The following is a 19,862-nucleotide window of genomic DNA, read 5'->3' on the forward strand; positions in this document are numbered from 1 at the left end:
CAATGAAGTCCAACACATATTTAGTGACTTGGAAATGTTTCTGTATCCATCCCCTCGCTTGTCAACAGAAAAATGTCTCTAAAAGGGATGATTTAGGTGTGTTATACCTGAAGATGTGCATACCTATACACACCATTGTTTTGGCTTTATGTTTTTATTTCATTTATGTCATGTTGTAGAGATTTGTTTTCACTGAGTTTAAAGGGCATCATTTTAGAAATGGTAATATAAAGATACCTGATTTTTTTTTTTTTTTTATTTGATGTCCTTACAAAATTCCGTTGTGTTGAAGCTCAGTGGTATGTATGTACAGTAAATGTTTTGCCAGCAATGCACTTATCTGTGTACTGAGATTATCTTCTACACTTGTCATGTAAACCAACTGTACTTTGGATTTTTCTATATGCTCAACATAACAAAACTATACTTAAGTATAATTTTAAGTATATGCCTGATAAGTATACCAAAAGTAAACTGAACTAGAAGCACTCGGAGAGCGCAAACCTCCGCCATGGCCATAGGGTCACTGACGTCACATGGAATACCCTTTGGCAAAGAGAGTTATTCCACGTTGTTTCACGCATCTACCGTCATGTTTCAGATTCAGTGGTTGACCCTCTGGGGTCCGAGGGCATTTTTTGGACAATTCACTCGCCTGGCATAAATGTTTTATTATTACTGTTAACAGCTCCCCTGCATCCCACAATCAAGTTTTATGTCTCTTTTTTTTCTGGACAACCTGTACTTTCAAATATATATGCTATAGTTGTGTTTTATAAGTGTAATAAAGGTTTACAATCTGAAATAAGAAAGGAAAAAGTAAAGTATAAAATAATTTTCCACACATTTATTCAAAACACACAGCAAACTATAATAAACTAGTAACACATCACTCCTAAAAACAATCTTTGGTGTGTCACGTCAGGTGAATCTGCCCTACGACTGGATTTTGGAAAATCGTACCAGTGAACCAATTCCGATTGGACACTCACATTGCTCACATCATCACACAGCTTCTATGTGGTGGACGGTGGCTCGAAAGACCGCGGAGTTAACTTTTCAGCAAAAAAAGTCAGTTTTTTATCTCATATCATTAAAAAGTTATTTATAATTTAGTAAAGGTTGGTCTCAGCCATCCTATACGACGCCGTTGGCCCCAGAGGGTTAAACCATTAGATCTTCAGCAAATGTATTTATAAAGAGAAACTGCATGAACTACACAAGTTTTTTTTTATTATTTTCTAATAAGTTTATTCAATGAGGAGAAACAAATGCTAAATTATTGTTGTGTTGTAACTTATTTTTTTGTTCAGCCTTTGTGACCTGTCTTGATGAAGTTAGATGCAAAAATGTTGAAATTGGCCCTATCCTGCAATGATAAAGAATCCTTTAAAGAATTACTGGATCTGGATCGTGTTCCAGATCATTACCAAAATTTAATGACTTCTAATTTAGGCCAAGATACACCCCTGGTAAAAAATTTCATTGAAATCCATTGAGGATTTTTTGAATAATCCCGCTAACCAATCAACCAACCAACAAACAAACGCACGAGACCGAAAACATAACCTCCTTGGCGGAGGTAAAAATCCTGTTTTTAGTTTTAAAATGTACACAAATAACATTTGAATGAACTTTTTGTAAGGAATAGCTCACCAAGCAGCAAAAGTACTGTTCAAGAGATCTAAATTAAAATAAAATATCTCTTTCAGGACAGAGTAAAGATCCCCTTTGGCACAAAACACTTGGATGCAGCCTTGTATGTCCCTTCTGTATCAGTGGACACTGTCCACACAGCTGTTGTCCTCACGCATGGTGCTGGTGGAGACATGAACTTCAGACATCTTATGTCTCTTTCACACACTTTGGCCTCAAATGGCTTCATTTGTCTTCGTTTTACATTCAAAGGCTTAAACCTGGTGAAGGCTTATCGTGCTGTGTGGGTAAGTGTTCAGCATAAAAACAAAAACATGAGTAATTATGACATTTGTATTGCATGTTGTCTAAATTTTACAGGACATTTCTGTTCTAGGATTTTTTGAAATTGCAACAGAAGTTCTCTTTAACTCACATTTTTGTTGGAGGTGAGTATTCATTTTTTGCCAGCTTCACAAGTTACGTTGTGCACATTGTATACTGTGCATCATCTTAAGCCTCCCTCACAACTCACCGGAAGTGCTGCTCCGGGCAGTCTACGAGTGAAAAAATGGCAAAACGATGCATGAGATGTGTTCATCACATGAGTGTGTTCAGTGCCATAGAAGGTTGCAGACAGCCAGTAGAGACCTTCACTGCTACACTTGCAAATCCTGTGTGTCTTGCGAAAGCTGAAGAACGCACACAGCACGTACGGGGCCCATACTGTCATTATACACCTGTCCCAAGTCAGGAGCATGGCTAGTGCTGGCTGTGTGATGACAGTAAGATGCATGATCATTGCACAGGTGCCATTCATCAGTACTACAGAGGTACTCCACACCTGCTACTTACACTGCCCACAAGACAGAAGTACATCTTGCTCTCCACCGGTCTTGCCACTTGTGTGGCGAGCGCTGCGTACATGCCACTGAAGTGGCAAGACCGGGCATCTATATTATAATAGCCAAATGGCGTCTGTGTACATGTATGCCTGCATGTGTATGGCTTAAATCACAGAGAAACCGGGGAGAGCTAACATTTGCCATTTGGTATGCTTATGTATTTTAGGTGAAGGATGAACGCTGCAAAAACGGAAACTGATAGGACTAATATTTTTGGAGAAATTATCGATATTAGCAAACAACAGTCAACAATGACCGTTGTGCTGCAATGCACAATGGGAGTTTGGATTTTTGGGTTTTAGATGTTATTGTGGTTCATGTTAGGTAGTTCAGTTGGTTTAGTCAGTTTATTTAAGTGTCATGTTGCCATTACTGTGAGTGAGTTAAGTGTCTTATTGCCATTACCATGAGTGAGAACTGTAGTTTGTTTGATGTCTTTCACCACCTTCTCTGTTTGTACGTGTGTAAAAATAGAAGTATCTGCTTGCGTGCAGAAAAGACAAAAAGCTCTGTGTGGGTGCGTATAACTTTGATCACGGACAAACTGGGGAGAGCTGATATTTGCCATTTGGTGTGCTTAAGTCTTTTGGGTCAAGGATGAAAAACGCCAAAACAGCAAGTTGATAGGACTAATATTTTTGGAGAAACTACGGATATTAGCTAACAACACTGAGCAATAGAAAGTGATAATTACATTCTGGACTCACACGCCATTCCAGCAGGGGGCGGTTAATCATCTTTATACTAAAAGCGTGAGTCTGTGATTTTATTTAGTAAATTCAAAGTACATAATATAGTTGTAAATTAAAAATACATGGATTGCATATGAAAATGCTTATTTCCATTCCAAATGGCAAAATAGAAGTAATAATAATAACAATAGTCTGTATATGATAACAAGAACCTAAACAATTTATAAATACATTAAGATAGTAAATTAACATTAAAAAATATGTAATTAGCAGGAAATAAAAGGGTTGAATTCTTCTAAAAACTGTTGAGCTCTAAGATTCTAAAAACATTCTGGACTCACACGCCATTCCAACTCATTAAAGAAGTTTGCATAATTTATTCCTGTCCTTGAAAAATGTCAGCTACTATTTTATAAACACTTTAATCTAGAGCCTGTGGATCCTCACGGGCAACACGCGAGTACAGTATATAATGGGGAGCTTTTGCAGCGTGTAGCATTGTAAAAGGGATCATATTCCATAATATGCAGCCCAATTGTGTCAAAAGGCTGTGTCACACTTACTGACTGATCAAATGGATTAGTCAATATTTTATCTGTTGGCAAATTTGTCAGTCTCCCATGGATTTGGGGCTCTGATGGACATGTGACGTCAGACGGAGATCTGCACTGGTTTATAGACATGAATGCTGGATTTATGTGGAGTTTGCCGTGGTCTGAAAGCATGACATCATATTTCCTCACTGTATGTGCATGAGGACATCAAACAACTTTGTGCCTCTTTGCTGAGAGAGAAAGAGACAGAGAGAAAAAGAGAGAGTGACAGAAAAGGAGAAGCAGAGAAAAGCCCCTTTCACACCGGACCTGCTTCGAGTTGCTTCCTGTGGTGTCATGACGACGCAGAAATTTCTGCGTCAGGTGCACGCAGCAGGGGGCAGAGAGGAGGTGAGGATGCAGCCTGCAGGTTCTCTGCACAGAGAAATCAGAGTGCACAGTTTGGCTGCAGCCAGACTGTGCACTCTGATTTCTCTTCTACTTTATATTTGTTCTTGTGCTGAGCTGCAGGTCTGCGCTCTGAGTTCTGTTATAGCTTATCTTTCCACCTTTGGCCGCGAGATGCGCGCGTGAACGAACCGTCCCTGAGCAAATGTGGGGATGTCTGGAGTTATGCTTGATGTGGACATGCCCTGTCACTGGCAATCAGTCTGTGAGCAGGACTTTTATGGATTTTATTTAAACACTTTTGTGAGAGAAGAGTGAGTAGCTGCAGCAGCAGCTGCAATCAGCATTTTTTTTTTTTTCTGTGCTCTTTTTTGAGTGTGTAGTTTTACTGCATTGTGTACACGGTATAAAAACAGTCCTGTGTGATTTATACTGTGGGAACAATGGAACACAGCAGGAATCATAAATTGGCGTCGGGTAATGTCTTGTGAGTGTGTGGCTTCCAGTCATGCTGAGTACCATCCTGTTGCTCTGACTTGCGCTGAAACCACTTAATTTCACTGTCGAGCAGAGGACACAAAAAAAAATTAAACGTTTCATTTTTGGAGTCCGATTTGCTTCGTCCTTTGCGTCCCTCATGCTGCTGTGGTGTTGAGCTGTATCGTCTCGGCACTAGGTTGCTTCCACGTGGAGTCGTCATGACGATGCACGACACAACTGGAAGCAGCCCCAGTGTGAAAGGGGCTAAAGAGAGAGAGTGGCAGAAAGAGAGAGAGAGAGAGCACTTTCTTTTTCTACAAGCTGCATCACTCCATTGTCCTCTTGTGCTGGAGCTTTGGACAATCAGAACTCAGAATGAGCCATCAGACAGCCACAGTATGAATAAACACAAACAGAGGACAATACAGCAAACAAGTGTAACCGCAGTGGAAAAGCTCTCTGCCTGATCTCTGCTCAGAGTTTTGAACATGCACAAAACTTTCTGATGAACTTGGCGGACATCAGCTGACAAGGAACTAACTCATTTTGCAGCTGGGAAAAATACTTTTGTCAAATAAAAGCAACACAAACTTAGTATCAGCTCCTTATATGTTTCCTTGATCAGTCACAGTGTAACTGGGACTGTATGCATCAGCTTCCCCCCCCCAGATAATCTGCTGCACATTGATTTATTTTGGCTTTTTAAAGAAAGGAGATGTGATCAGCTACAACGTTCTGAAAGCAGGAGAGGCACAAAAAGATATTGGCTTTGCTGAGTGATTGTCTCATCTTTACTACCTGCGTCAGAGGGACAGGTACCATACTCCTGGCTGATGGTGTGGTAATTTGTAAGTCATGTGCACTCCACAAACACTGTTCATGTGTGAGTGTCAAACATGTGATTACCACGTGCTGACGACGCATTATTCCCCATGCCTTGTGTATGACAGCTGTACAGCCATTTACAGTACAACTCACTGACAACGGTAACAACTCACTGTCAACGGTACTCTCTTGCAAACTTCCCCCGGATAGCTGTGGCATGCCTGCGGGCTGCCGCTCCCTGTGACCCATGTGTGTCCACCACATACTGTATGTGGGGAATTGTGAGACAGGCTTTAGGTTTGAAAGAAACATGTTGACATAAAACAAAAATCTTGCAAAGTGGATTAAAAGCTTCAAAATATGAAATAACATACAGAATGCTATCAATTGAAAATAAAATATTGTAAATGCCTTTGCATGACTTCTGTTCATATAAAACTGATTTATCATGGGCGAACTAACGATCCCATGGGTTTACAAGAACATCATGTTGAACAATTTGTTGTTCAGCATTCTTATCTTGTTACCTTGGAAATTTTAGACTCATTCACTCACTCATCTTCAACTACTTATCTGGGATCAGGTTGTGGGGGTAACAGCTCCAGCAAGGGATCCCAAACTTCCCTTTCCCATGCCACATTATCCACCTCTGACTGGGGGATACTGAGGCGTTCCCAGGACATTGTGTGGAGATATAGTCTCTCCATCTAGTCCTAGGTCTTACCCAGGGTCTCTTCCCAGATGGATGTGTCAGGAACACCTCCCTTGGGAGGCACCCAGGGGGCATTCTTACCAGATTCCCGAGCCACCTCAGCTGGCTCCTTCCAGTGCAAAGGAGTGGCTCTACTCCAAGCTCCTCACGGATGACCAAGCTTCTCATCTTATCTCTAAGGGAGACACCAGCCACCCTCCTGAGGAAACCAATTTTGGTTGCTTGTACCCGTGATCTAGTTCTTTCAGTCACGACCCAACCCTCATGACCATAGGTGACAGTAGGAACGAAGATTGACCAGTAGATCGAGAGCTTCGCCTTTTGGCTCAGCTCCTTTTTCATCACAACAATGCAATACAGTGAATGCAACACCGTCCCTGCTGTGCAGATTCTCTGGCCAATCTCACACTCCATTGTCCCCTCACTTGTCAACAAGACCCTGAGGTACTTGAACTCCTTCACTTGGGACAAGACCTCATTCCCTACCTGGAGGAGGCAATCCATTGGTTTCCTGCTGAGAACCCCTGGGGCTTTGCCACTGCTGAGTTGTTTGACTGGCTCAGTGACTTCCATCAGGGAAATTGATGATGATCCCCCATCAGCTTCCAGCTTTGCCTGTGCTACAGAGGGTGCTCCAGTCTGATGCAGCAGGAGTTCCTCAAAGTGTTCCTTCCAGCGTCCAATTACCTCCTCAGTCGGGGTCAACAGAGTCCCATCCTTACTGTAGACAGCTTGACTGGTTGCCTGTTTTCCTCTCCTGAGGTGCTGCAAGGTCCAACAGAAGCGCCTTGGTGCTGACAAAAAGTCCTTCTCCAGGGTTACTCCGAACTCATCCCACACCTACTGCTTTGCCTCATTCACAGCAGAGGCTGCTGCCCTTCGGGCCTGTCGGTACCTTGAAACTGCCTCTGGACTCCTCCGAGATAACATATCCTGGAAGAACTCCTTCAGTTGGACAGCTTCACTTCTTCTTCAGTTGGACAGATTCACTGGTGTCCACCATGGTTTTCGAGGGTTGCCGCCTCCTGAGGCACCTAAGATCTTCAGGCCACAGCTCCCCGCTGCACATTGAACCAGAATGGGTCAATGCCCTCAACCTTCACAGGAATGCCACAAAAGCTAGGCTGGAGGTGTGAGTTGAAGATCTGTCGGAGAGTGGGCTCCTCCAGATATTCCCAGTTCACCCGCACTATCCGTTTGGGCTTACCGTGTCTGTCCAGTGTCCTCTCCCACCCTCTGATCCAACTCACCACCAGATGATGATCAGTTGACAGCTCTGTCCCCCTGTCCTGTAAAATTTAGGGCAGCACGGTGGCTTATTTGCTCCTTCTCTGCCCCTGATCAAGCCAGTGTCTAGATCTGGAGTTGGTCCCCGGACGCTGGACTGTGGCTGCCCACTGCTCTTAGTGGTTAGATTGTGTCTAACTGTAATTACGATGGGTTAAATGCAGAGCACAAGTTTCATTGTATGTATATACAGTAGTGTTCAGAATAATAGTAGTGCTATGTGACTAAAAAGATTAATCCAGGTTTTGAGTATATTTCTTATTGTTACATGGGAAACAAGGTACCAGTAGATTCAGTAGATTCTCACAAATCCAACAAGACCAAGCATTCATGATATGCACACTCTTGATGCTATGAAATTGGGCTATTAGTAAAAAAAAAAGTAGAAAAGGGGGTGTTCACAATAATAGTAGTGTGGCATTCAGTCAGTGAGTTTGTCAATTTTGTGGAACAAAATGTGTGAATCAGGTGTCCCCTATGTAAGGATGAAGCCAGCACCTGTTGAACATGCTTTTGAAAAACTGGTTATACAACTAAATACTAGGTTAGTGATTCACAGGATTGCTAAAAAAGCAGTTTGAACATAATAGTTTTGAGTTTGTAGCGTCAACAGCAGATGCTACTATTATTGTGAACACCCCCTTTTCTACTTTTTTTTTTTTTTTTACTAATAGCCCAATTTCGTAGCCTTAAGACAACTGAGAGCCTACACAAACATAGCCTTAAGAGTGTGCATATCATGAATGCTTGGTCTTGTTGGATTTGTGAGAATCTACTGAATCTACTGGTACCTTGTTTCCCATGTAACAATAAGAAATATACTCAAAACCTGGATTAATCTTTTTAGTCACATGGCACTACTATTATTCTGAACACTACTGTATGTGCAATGACAATAAAGTTTCTATTCTATTCTAACCTATTCTATTCACCCTATTATCCAGAACATGCGGCCTCAGATCAGATGATACGATCACAAAATCGATCATCAACCTTTGGCCTAGGATGTTCTGGTACCATGTACACTTATGAGTATCCTTATGTTCAAACATGGTGTTTATTATGGACTGTCCATGACTAGCACAGAAGTCCAACAAGAAATGTCCGCTCAGGTTTAGATCAGGAAGGCTGTTCCTCCCAATCATGCCTCTCCAGGTGTCTCTGTCATTGCTCACGTGTGTGTTGAAGTCCCCCAGCAAAACAATGGAGTCTCCCACTGGAGGCCCATACAAGACTCCATTCAGGGACTTCAAGAAGGCCGAATACTCTGAAGTGCTGTTTGGTGCATACGCACAAACAACTGTCAGTTTTTCCCCCCGCCACAAGAAGGTGCAGGGAGGTGACCCTCTCATCTACCAGGATAAACTCCAATGTAGTGGCGCTCAACCGGGGGCTCATGAGTGTCCCCACACCCACCCGGTGCTTGACAGCCTGGGTAACTCCAGAGAAGAATAAGGTCCACCCTTTATCAAGGAGCGTGGAGGCGAGGCCCGCCAGATCTAACTAGTAGCACTCCACCTCCTGCACAACCTCCAGCTCCTTCCCCCGACAGCAACGTGACATTCCACACACCCAGAGCTTGCCTCTGCCACCTTTGGCCCATCAAGGCCCTCGACTTTCACTGCCACCCATGGGACACCGCACCTGATCCCAGCGACTCCCCTGCTGGTGTCCGCAGGGTGGAGATGGAAAGCCCACATTTCCTTTTTATGCACGACCGTGGCAAGCCCGGCCACCAAGCGCTTGCTGACAGCCAGACCCTCCCTCCAGGCCTGGCCCCGGGCTTCCTCTGGGCCAGGTCACATTTCCTCTTCCTCATTTTTTCATGGGGTCATTGTGAATGTAATACTGTGAATTATAAAAACTTTTATAATATGTACACTTATAAAAATATGAATTGTATAAATTATGGCTGTTCATTTCATGACATGTTCATTTAGATTAGTTAATTACAGCACCTATAACACATTCATTTTTTAATCTCGAGTAATTGCACTTTGATGCTTTTTGTTTTGATATCGCTGTCTGTGGAAAAAAAGTGATTTTGATAGCAATAACTTGTTTGGATGTTTGTGCCTTTGGACACTTTTTTTACAGCATCAGACCAGAAGTTTTTTTTTTTTTATGGTACCAAAGAAAATTACATTTTAAGTATATTTCATTGAAACGTGACTTGCTTTAGTAACTGTCACTGTTGCATCTGAAATGTGAACATTTTGTGCATTTGTTTGGCTTTAAGTAAGGATTAAACAACTCAAAGCCGTGCATTATACGGTTTGAATGCACAACGCGGAGTCTAAAACACTCCGTGTTACTCCGCGAAGCATTCAAACCGTATAATGCACGGCTTTGAGTTGTTTAATCTGCTTATACCATGGTCCCACACAGTGAGCTAACACAAATATTTATTTAAGTTAACAGAACTTGCTAAAAATGTATGAGTATTTGGGACTATTTTATACCAGTCTCAAGATATTTTGTCTCCGATGCGCTTACCGAGTCTGCGGGCTCGCGCCGCAGCGGGCCACTCACACTGCCCCCCTCTCTGCTGAGTGGCGCTGTGGCAAACTCTAGCAACAGGTCCAGAAACTACGCTCGCTGTTTTGATGCGGAGCACTCCGGCAGCCTGCAAGGATAGAACCGTTCTCTTCTTCTTTCCCGTCTTCAATCTTGTCCAGTTCGTCTGATGTTAAATCTTTACACTGTTGCTTTTGCTGTTCTTCTCGTCTGCTCTCCTCTTTCCATTCCTCAGACGTTTTATTTTGGCCAAAAATATTAAAATTCACTTGGAAATCCATGTTTTATCATGTTTCTGTCATTCACCTATCAAAACACAGCTGATCTGCGCCAACTGATTTGTGCGTTGCTATGGTGACGACCAGAGCGGAGTGATTATAAAGGTGACTTAACTCGCCGAACTACGTGTGCATATACACAAAAATAATGCACGCCAGTTAGACATGGAATTCTCACTAACCATGGTATAATGATTGTTAACCCACACAGATGTTTTACAGTTTTAAAACAGTTTAAAAGTGCTTGATTCCTGATGTTTTTATCCAGATTTTCATTTACAATGGACAGCTTTATAAATGAAATGGTTTTGGATTTAATAAGATAATGATTAAAGGGGTCATATTGTAACAAATCATTTTTTGTCTTCCTTTAACATTTTCACGTGTTTATTTAATACTGTACGCCTCTGGGGTTTTAAGATTTAAGTCATAGAATTTTCTTTGGCACCACTATAATTTATTCCTTAGCATTTAAATAAGGGATTCATAATATGATATTGCCAATATGATAAAAAATTTTTACAATCTGGAAACAATTTACAATTTCTGCCCCTGAAGGAGAGCAACACATGCAATCGGAAGCCATGACCTACATTTGCTAGTGAAGTCATAGATCACTTGGGGGCTTCCCCTGATCTGCATGAGGGATGCTGGGAAGGACACAGTGACTGCCAGTGGGGGTAAATAAAGGCAGCGTAACATCAGTTGGCTGCTCATTTGAGCAAAATAAACCAAGATGGTATAAATAATTACAAAACAGCTTATTTTTGTCTATATCTATGTTTCTCATATATTTTGTAAATGTTAGTGAGAAATCAACACTTCTAAATCTAAAAAGACGGTTTTTGAAACAATATAACACCCCTCAAGTGATTTCCAAGACATCTTACAGATGTTAGTGTGCATGCCCCCGGAATGCATATCAAGCAAGTGGATCAGGTCACAAATGATCTCAGAACCACTTTAGGGTTCGTGTGTTTCTGTCTTACAGTATAATTGTAAGACCTGGATGGTAAGCAGTGACCTAAGGTAAGGTCTTTAGTTCTTAGTTTGAAGTCTCTTCAGACAATCCTTTGGCACTGCGGGAATGACTGTATGAAACAAGGGGTTACTTAAGGTCTGTTCTCATCAAGCAGAATAGTAGAGATGCTGACCAAGTGAGAGTTTGGTGCCATTCAGCTCCCTTTGCCCACAAGATTTACATTTAAATACACTGCATGCACAGCCTCCCATGACCCTTTATTGAAATAAGCAGAAATAAGCGGGTTTAAAAAGTGAATAGTTTGTGTATAATGCATTGGACAGCAATTTCAGTAAATGTTGTTATCAAGCAGTTTCTCTCAATATATTGTGCTTTTTGTTCATAATGTTGTATCGTAGGGGTGCACCAAATATCGTTATGCATAATGAAAGTCTGAATCTCAGTTCTACCCCTTGGCCCTTCCCCTTACCTCTTCCCCTCTGTTTTGCGCGGGCACGAGAGACAGAGGGGTGTCTCAATTCTCTTTTTGGAGCGAGGTGGAGGGGAAGGCGGAGGGCTCCAAACCCCTCCAAACGGAGTGAATCTGGATGCACACTCCGTTTGGAGGGGTAGGAGGAGCTTACTGCTGTCTCAGAAAAAACAGACATTGCGCCGAAAGACCGCACAAATGAAGCGGCTTTCATTAGAAATTACGCTGTTTAGAAAGTTATAACTTGCCAAAAAACTTTACAGGCAGTTGTCTATGACAGCAACATCTATGCTGCTGGATGCATGTTGTGTATATTGTTGTTCTGAAGAATACTGTAACGTAGCTCATGCGCTGAGGCGTTATAATGCATATACACATGAACGCTATGATAAGACACTTTTATATCTCACAATGGAGAAAATCATGATAAAGTGTAAGCACGTTAATTTGTATGTTCATAAATCTTTGGATAATAACGATCCCTGCTGTTGGATTTCAAGGTCTGTAACACGTGTATTTAGTAAACAAACAGGGAGCCCTGAGCAAACTTGTCTCCTAATAAGCTTTCAGGCAGAAAATGAGAAGTTTCATCAATGGGAATAAGTTGGAAAATATATATACACACACATGTATATGTGTAACACATAACCTGACGTCCTAATAGACTGATATTATTTGTCAAGGAAATTTCTGAAGGAAATGGGGCCGGATGCAAAAAATGGGAGAATTTGAAAAAGAAATATAAGGTTAACAGAACTAGATGCAGCCCATAACATACATACAGGTGCTGATCATATAATTAGAATATCAAGAAAAAGTTGATTTATTTCAGTAATTCCATTCAAAAAGTGAAACTTGTATAATGTATACATTCATTCCACACTGATATATTTCATGTTTATTTTAAATAAACTGTTTTCCTGTTTTATCATTAGTATTTTCTATGATTGTGTCTTTTTTTGGTCATTTTATTATTTTACTTATTTATGTTTAAACTTTTTTATTGTGTTTTAATCTTATTTTATTCTGCTTTTAAATGATGTTTGTGAAGCGCCTTGAGGCGATTAGTTGTGATTTGGTGCTATATAAATTAATAAATTATTATTATTATATAAATTATTTTAATTACTAATTCATTAATTACTAATCAATTAATGATTAATCAGATAATATTAATTACTATTATTGATTATTATTAGTATTATTAACAATCAATTACTAATTAATTATTAATACTATTAATTATTATAAATTACAAATTAATTAAATTAATTAACATGACATGATTGCGATGCATCAAAGAAATCTGCAACTTCTTCTATTTCTTTGCATTCACGCAGAAAGGCGAGAAAATAAAAAAGAGCAAACAGGCTACTGCAACAATTTGTATTTCGGTTGCCATGTTAACAAACAGTGAAGACGGCAGATTGACACGGGCAGTTTTTTTTTCTCCTAAGGTGGAGGGGTGTCTCAATTCATAGGGCTAGAGGCATACCCCTTCACCTTATCCCTTGTTTTAAAGGGGTAGGCGTAGGGGTAGGTGTAGGGCCAAGGGGAAGGGGAAGGGGTACAAAAGAGAATTGAGATTGGGGGTTAGTCTACTCCTTTGAAATACAGAAAGTGCTGGCATTTAAATGAAAAAATACTTTTTTTTATCATAGGACAAAATGAGTGAGTTCAGTGGTAAAAGACAAGTTATACGAAGTGTTGACTGACTGGGATCGTCTTTCTCAGGCCGGTCAATGGGAAGCCGTGCTGCGGTGGCTCTGGCCAGACAGCTGAGTGATGAAAATGAGGGTGCTGTGCAGGGTGTCCTCTGCCTGTCGTTCTCGCTGCACCTTCCAGCACAGAAACCAGCCCATCAGAAAAGGAGTGAGGACCTCAGAAGACTGCCTGAATACACACCTGTGCTGTTTGTATCAGGCACTGAAGACAACATGTGTGACAAGGTGAGAGAACGAATGCTGACTTACTATAGCTCAAAGAAAATAATATTTAATACCTTCCGCTTTACATTATGAAACAACAGCTTCAATTATGAAATGATCTTAAATATGGTTATGTGGGTCGAATGTATGTACTTACTGTCCTCAGAAAATTACAGCGTAATATACTATATGATATAATTATGTTTAGACTTTATGTAATGTTTTTATGTTGTACATATTTTTCAGGGCTGTATTATTTCGTTGTGTTAGTATAGTCTGTCAGTGCAACTTGGTATTCTTAATTATTACATTCTTACCTGCGTTGCTTAAGGCAGAAGTGGTGGTAAAGCACTTAAGTGCGCTTGTTTCCAGTATGGAGGGTTCCAGGTTCAAGGTCACTTCTCCCCATTCTCCATGTCATGTGGAGTTGCGTCAGGAAGGGCATCCGGTGTGACAAATCAAAATGCAGATGCATCTCAGATCTGCTGTGGTGACCCTGAGTGAAACAAAGGAGAAGCCGAAGGGACTTACTTTTATCTTTGTTGATGAAGGCAGAGAAGGTCCATGTACAACCCCAATTCCAATGAAGTTGGGACGTTGTGTAAAATGTAAATTCAAAACAGAATACCATGATTTGCAATTTGTCTCCAACCTTTAATTGAATACACCACAAATACAAGATAATTAATGTTCAAACTGATAAACTTTATTGTTTATGTGCAAATATTTGCTCATTTTGAAATGGATGCCTGCAACACGTTTCAAAAAAGCTCGGACTGTAGTTTGTTTACTACTGTGTTACATCACCTGTCCTTCTAACAACACACAATAAGCGCTTGGGAACTGAGGACACTAATTGTTGAAGTTTTGTAGGTGGAATTCTTTCCCATTCTTGCTTGATGTACGACTTCATTTGTTCAACAGTTTGGGGTCTCTGTTCTCGTATTTTGCACTTCATAATGTGCCACACAATTTCAATGGGTGACAGGTCTGGACAGTGTAGTACCTGCACTCTTTTACCATGAACCCACACTGTTGTAACACGTGCAGAATGTGGCTTGGCATTGTCTTGAAATAAACAGGGACGTCCCTGAAAAAGACGTTGCTTAGATGGCAGCATGTGTTGCTCCAAAACCTGGATGTACCTTTCAGCATTGATGGTGCCATCACAGATGTGTAAGTTGCCCATGCCATGGGCACTAACACACCCCCATATCATCACAGATGCTGGCTTTTGAACCTTGCACTGGTAACAGTCTGGATGGTCTTTTTCCTCTTTTGTCCGGAGAACACAACGTCCATGATTTCCAAAAACAATTTGAAATGTGGACTCATCAGACCACAGCAAACTTTTCCACTTTGCGTCTGTCCATTTCAAATGAGCTCGGGACCAGAGAAGGCAGTAGTGTTTCTGGATGTTGTTGATGTATGGCTTTCACTCTGCATGGTAGAGTTTTAACTTGCACTTGTAGATGTGGCGACAAACTGTGTTAACTGACAATGGTTTTCTGAAGTGTTCCTGAGCTCACATGGTAAGGGCCCTGTCCCACTGGCGTTTAGGAGGATTTGCATATGGATTGCGCACAAAATTGGCCCATATTCGCCAAACATCCGCAATATCCGTGTAACATGCCTGTATGAGTCGGCCGTCAACCGAACACGCTCGCAGAGGCACGCATGTCCGCAGCCAGGATTTTTGAGCTGTTCAAAAATCTGAATGCAGATGACATCTGCCTTACATACTCCATATATACTCAATTCATACATAATACATACTCACTCTATGCGCTGTATATCTGCCGTTAACCGCTGATATCCGCAACTGACGGGGATTTGGGGCTTGGCAGCGGACCGGGACAGTGTGTAAAACAGATATATTGCATGCCCATCATGTCCATATCACAAACTAAAATATGTTGTAGCGAATGCATAAAAATTGGCCATGAATAAAGCGTTATTACATCTGCTTTGCAGCTGATTTGCAGACAATCTGTGAATGCATAACAAACACGTCACGTAAACCCAAAGTACTATATGTGGCAGAAAGCGACATACCTGCCAGTCAGTGCCAGTCCAGCTGTGTAGATCCACAAAGACGTAGCTGCTGCAATCCAGGACTTTTATTTAACACCAACAAAAGGAAGAGTTGCTGTTTAGCCACAAGTCTGTTTTCTGTGACACTCTCAAAAACAAAAACAAAAAAAAAAAACGTCGTCTCACACCCCGAGCGGCTTCCCCCCTCCCGCTCCCCAAACTCATGAACAGTTAACTCTCGCATGACAACACTCTGTGATCAACTTGTCCAAGTCCAGCACTTGCTCCAGAGGCTGTATTGTTGGTGTGAATAGTGATGCCGAAAGGAGCGAGTGCGCTTATTTTATGACCGCAATGCAGATGCCGTGCACACACTACACGTGCGCGATGCATTCATAATACACCGTGATACTAATACTGCCGTGATAATCTCAATGTGTTGGGTCAGTTTCCTCACTACATGCGTTATATAACCGTGATTGTTCATCATATATTCGCTATATATTATTAATATATCCGTAATTCATACTGGGACATTTGTCATTGTTTGCCATTTTTGTTGCGGATGACAACGAACGCCCGCAATTTGTGTACTTAATTCATGCGCAATTAATCCTCTCTCCAGTGGGACAGGGCCCTAAGATCCATTACACAATGATGTCAGTTTTTAATGCACTGCTGCCTGAGGGATCAAAGGTCATGGGCATTCAGTGTTGGTTTTTGGCCTTGCCGCTTACGTGTAGAAAGTTCTCCAGATTCTCTGAATCTTCTGATTATATTATGGACTGTAGATGATGGAATCCCTAAATTCCTTGCAATTGAACGTTGAGAAAAGATTGTTCTTAAACTGTTAGACTATTTTTTACGTAGTTGTTCACAAAGTGGTGATCCTCACCCCATCTTTGCTTGTGAACTGTTGTGTGGGCCACTGAAGAGGAGGTACTGCTGGCCCACCACCACCAGATGGCGCCCTGCTTGGAGTGCGGGCTTCAAGCACGAGAGGGCGCCGGAGCCACTGGGAGTGACAGGTGTCACTCATCCTCAGCACCAGCTGTCACTCATTCATCTCATCACCATCACCATAAAGGCCGGACTGCAACTCCACCTCCTCGCCGAGAAATCAACTACCAATCAGGTAATTCTCTGCTAAACCTCAAATTCGAGTATTAGTCTGATCTCTTTTTGCAGCCGTTTTCCTGGGACGGATACCCTGTCTGTGGAGTTGGCGTTTGGTGTGGACTGCGACGGCTTCGCCTCACACCCCACCCAGATAAGTGGTTATCTCAGGAGCTGCACGAGTGTGTGATTGGAGGTGGAGGTTCTCCCTCCTTTACTGAATACAGACTGTGGGATTACTGAGTGTGCGACCTCACACTCATCTGGACTGTCTCTGTTCTCTGCCAGCAGTACCGGGTCTGACTGCTGAAGACAGCGGCCACCTGGGGCGCAGGGCTTGGCGGCTCCGGTGTTCTTCAGCTCAGTTGGCGGTGGAAGCTGTGTGGATCCGGCTTTTCTCTCGCCAGGCGTCTTCTATCGTCGAGCCTGCCCACACGTCACCTGGTGTATGATTGACAGTCACTGTATTGTTATTGTCTGTACATCGTTGTGTGATTCACAACATTAAATTGTTACTTTTTGGCTTATCCATTGTCCGTTCATTAACGCCCCCTGTTGTGGGTCCGTGTCACGACACTTTCACAACATGAACGGCTGAGCCTTTTCAGGATGCTCCTTTCATACCCAATCATGACACTCATCTGTTTTCAATTAACCTGTTCACCTGTGGAATGTTCCAAACAGGTGTTCGTTGAGCATTCATCAACTTTCCCAGTGTTTTGTTGCCCCTGTCCCAGCTTTTTTTGAAATGTGTTGCAGGCATCCATTTCAAAATGAGCAAATATTTGCACAAAAAAAGTCAATCAGTTTGAACATTAAATATCTTGTCTTTGTGGAGTATTCAATTGAATATACTGTAGGTTGAAGAGGATTTTCAAATCATTGTATTATGTTTTTATTTACATTTCACACAACGTCCTAACTTCATTGGAAAAGGGGTTGTAGGAACTACTTGTATTCAATTGAATATACTGTAGGTTGAAGAGGATTTGCAAATCATTGTATTATGTTTTTATTTACATTTCACACAACGTCCTAACTTCATTGGAAAAGGGGTTGTAGGAACTACCTGACTCCATGTGTGCATATGTCTTTATGTGTCCTCAACATGTACACGATATCTTGACAGAGTTGATGAATTACTGTGAAACTTGGTTCACAATTACCTCTTTTCCACAAGAACCTGATTATTTCCATTTTTACGTCTGCCCGTCCGTCTGTCTGTGCTCAGCATAAGTCGAGTCCTATTACTGCCAGACTCTTGAAATTCATATGAAACATTCTTGGGACACAGACCTTGGACAAGTTCAAAGATGGCTAACCTTGATGTATTTTAAGAGGTGTTTTAAGAGGTTAAATTTCACATTCTGTTTCAATGTGATCCGTTTTGTTTTTGAGTGACTCGGGTGACAGCCAATCAGAGTAGAGCTTGCAAGAAATAAACGCTTCTAAAACTGAAAACACTGTTTTTGGAACCTAATAACACCTCTGAATTTATTTACAAGACATTTCGCCGAGGTTAGCATGGTGACGTCACTTCCTGGTGTAACTACTTGCTAACAGCTTTATTTTTGGTATATTATGTAAAAGCTAGTGAGAAATAAAGACTTCTGAAATTGAAAACGCAGTTTTTTTTTTTAACCTAGAGTCATTTGCAAGGCATTTTGTGGACATTAGCTTGCACGCTAACTTTTCCTAACTCAAAGCTAACTTCCTATGGAGTTAAATTTGTCTCATTAATAACTGTAAATGTGCAGAGGGTGAACTATAAATATTCCTTGATTTGAACAACATGAACAAATGATGATTTGATTTGAACATTTAAGGATCTTAATAATTAATTAAACAACTGCAAATTATAAAGAACACAATGCTCATATGGCCGAGGGCATTTTAGCATTGTGTTATATTTAGATGTACTGTCACTCTGTTGTTTGACAAATGATGGAATGTTTTTCTTTATCCTGACAATCCTACCTCCAAACCTGCCCATACCCCATGGACATAATGTGTTCTTACTCTTTGCTGAGAAAAAAAGGGCAGGTTTGTTTGTTTGTGAACAGTTGGAGTGACAAGACAAATAAATGATTCAATATTTGGCACTGGCTCTGAACCAGCACTGAAGCTGCACTTATGGAAAAGGGGTTAATGTCACCTAAGACACGACCTCGGGCAGTTTTGATATTATGTGCATTTTAATTCTAGTTGTGGCCACCAGGGTGAAGAATCTCCGACACATGTGCGCAATATCTTGACAAAGACTTTGCATATTAAAAGTGAAACGTCTACACAAAGTTACTTCATTAACACCCCGTTTACACCAAGTCCACGACTGATATGCATTTGGAAAATGGCCTCTGCTCGCCCTCACTCACACAGACTCACTGTGGTTGCAGGCTGGTCTCAGTGGGGTCTCCATGATCAGAAAAAACATCCTTCTTGGTCGCCATCACTCTCCATCGGTCTCCAACAGGAGTTCGAGTGTTAAAACACTCACCCAAGTTGTGCCACCAGTTAAATGATACATGGGTCTCACAGTCAGTCTTGATAAACTCACGTCTCAACTCACTCTCAGCTTGATCCTGTGTATCGTAACAGAGTCTCATTTGCCTCTGCATGGGGTTGCGTCAATGATCGCAAATTTTAACATATTTTTCACTCGTACAATTCAGTCGCAATGCAAGCTTGGTGTAAACGCAAATAACACATCAAAATGGAGACCAGCCAAGACTTGTGAGAGTTGACATTTCAGTTGATCTTGTAGGTCTGATATGGGTCTCAGTCTAGTGTAAACGGGGCATAGTGTTTTTTGTTTTTGCACTTTTATCTTTTTTGTGTCCAGTTTAATCAATGATGCACACAGTGCTGTTGTACTGCTGTCAGTGGACATGGTGCTGCAATATTTTCATGCATAAAATACTGCATTAAGTGTTATTTAGCAACTGGTGCACTGGTAGCACTTTATAGTTCAAATTCTAGTTCTAATTCTGGTTTACTAATGTAATCTTTGTGACTGTGGTCCCAGCTCTCGTCAGGTCATTGACCAGGTCCTCCTGTGTAG

At 41.4% G+C, this 19,862-nt stretch overlaps 1 protein-coding gene across 1 annotated transcript in view; it reads left to right on the forward strand.

Annotated features, from left to right (window-relative positions):
• The window catches only part of tex30 (testis expressed 30), a 40,184-nt gene extending 20,529 nt beyond the window's left edge, over positions 1-19,655 (forward strand). The window contains exons 2-5 of the mRNA XM_034165473.1: positions 1,713-1,943; positions 2,033-2,084; positions 13,458-13,672; positions 19,644-19,655. Of these exons, the coding sequence (XP_034021364.1) occupies positions 1,713-1,943; positions 2,033-2,084; positions 13,458-13,672; positions 19,644-19,655 (510 nt within the window). The remainder of the gene's footprint in view (positions 1-1,712; positions 1,944-2,032; positions 2,085-13,457; positions 13,673-19,643) is intronic.
• Positions 19,656-19,862: the final 207 nt, after the last annotated feature.

Source organism: Thalassophryne amazonica, unplaced genomic scaffold (assembly GCF_902500255.1).
Source record: "Thalassophryne amazonica unplaced genomic scaffold, fThaAma1.1, whole genome shotgun sequence".
In the NCBI taxonomy this organism is placed as follows: Eukaryota; Metazoa; Chordata; class Actinopteri; order Batrachoidiformes; family Batrachoididae; genus Thalassophryne; species Thalassophryne amazonica.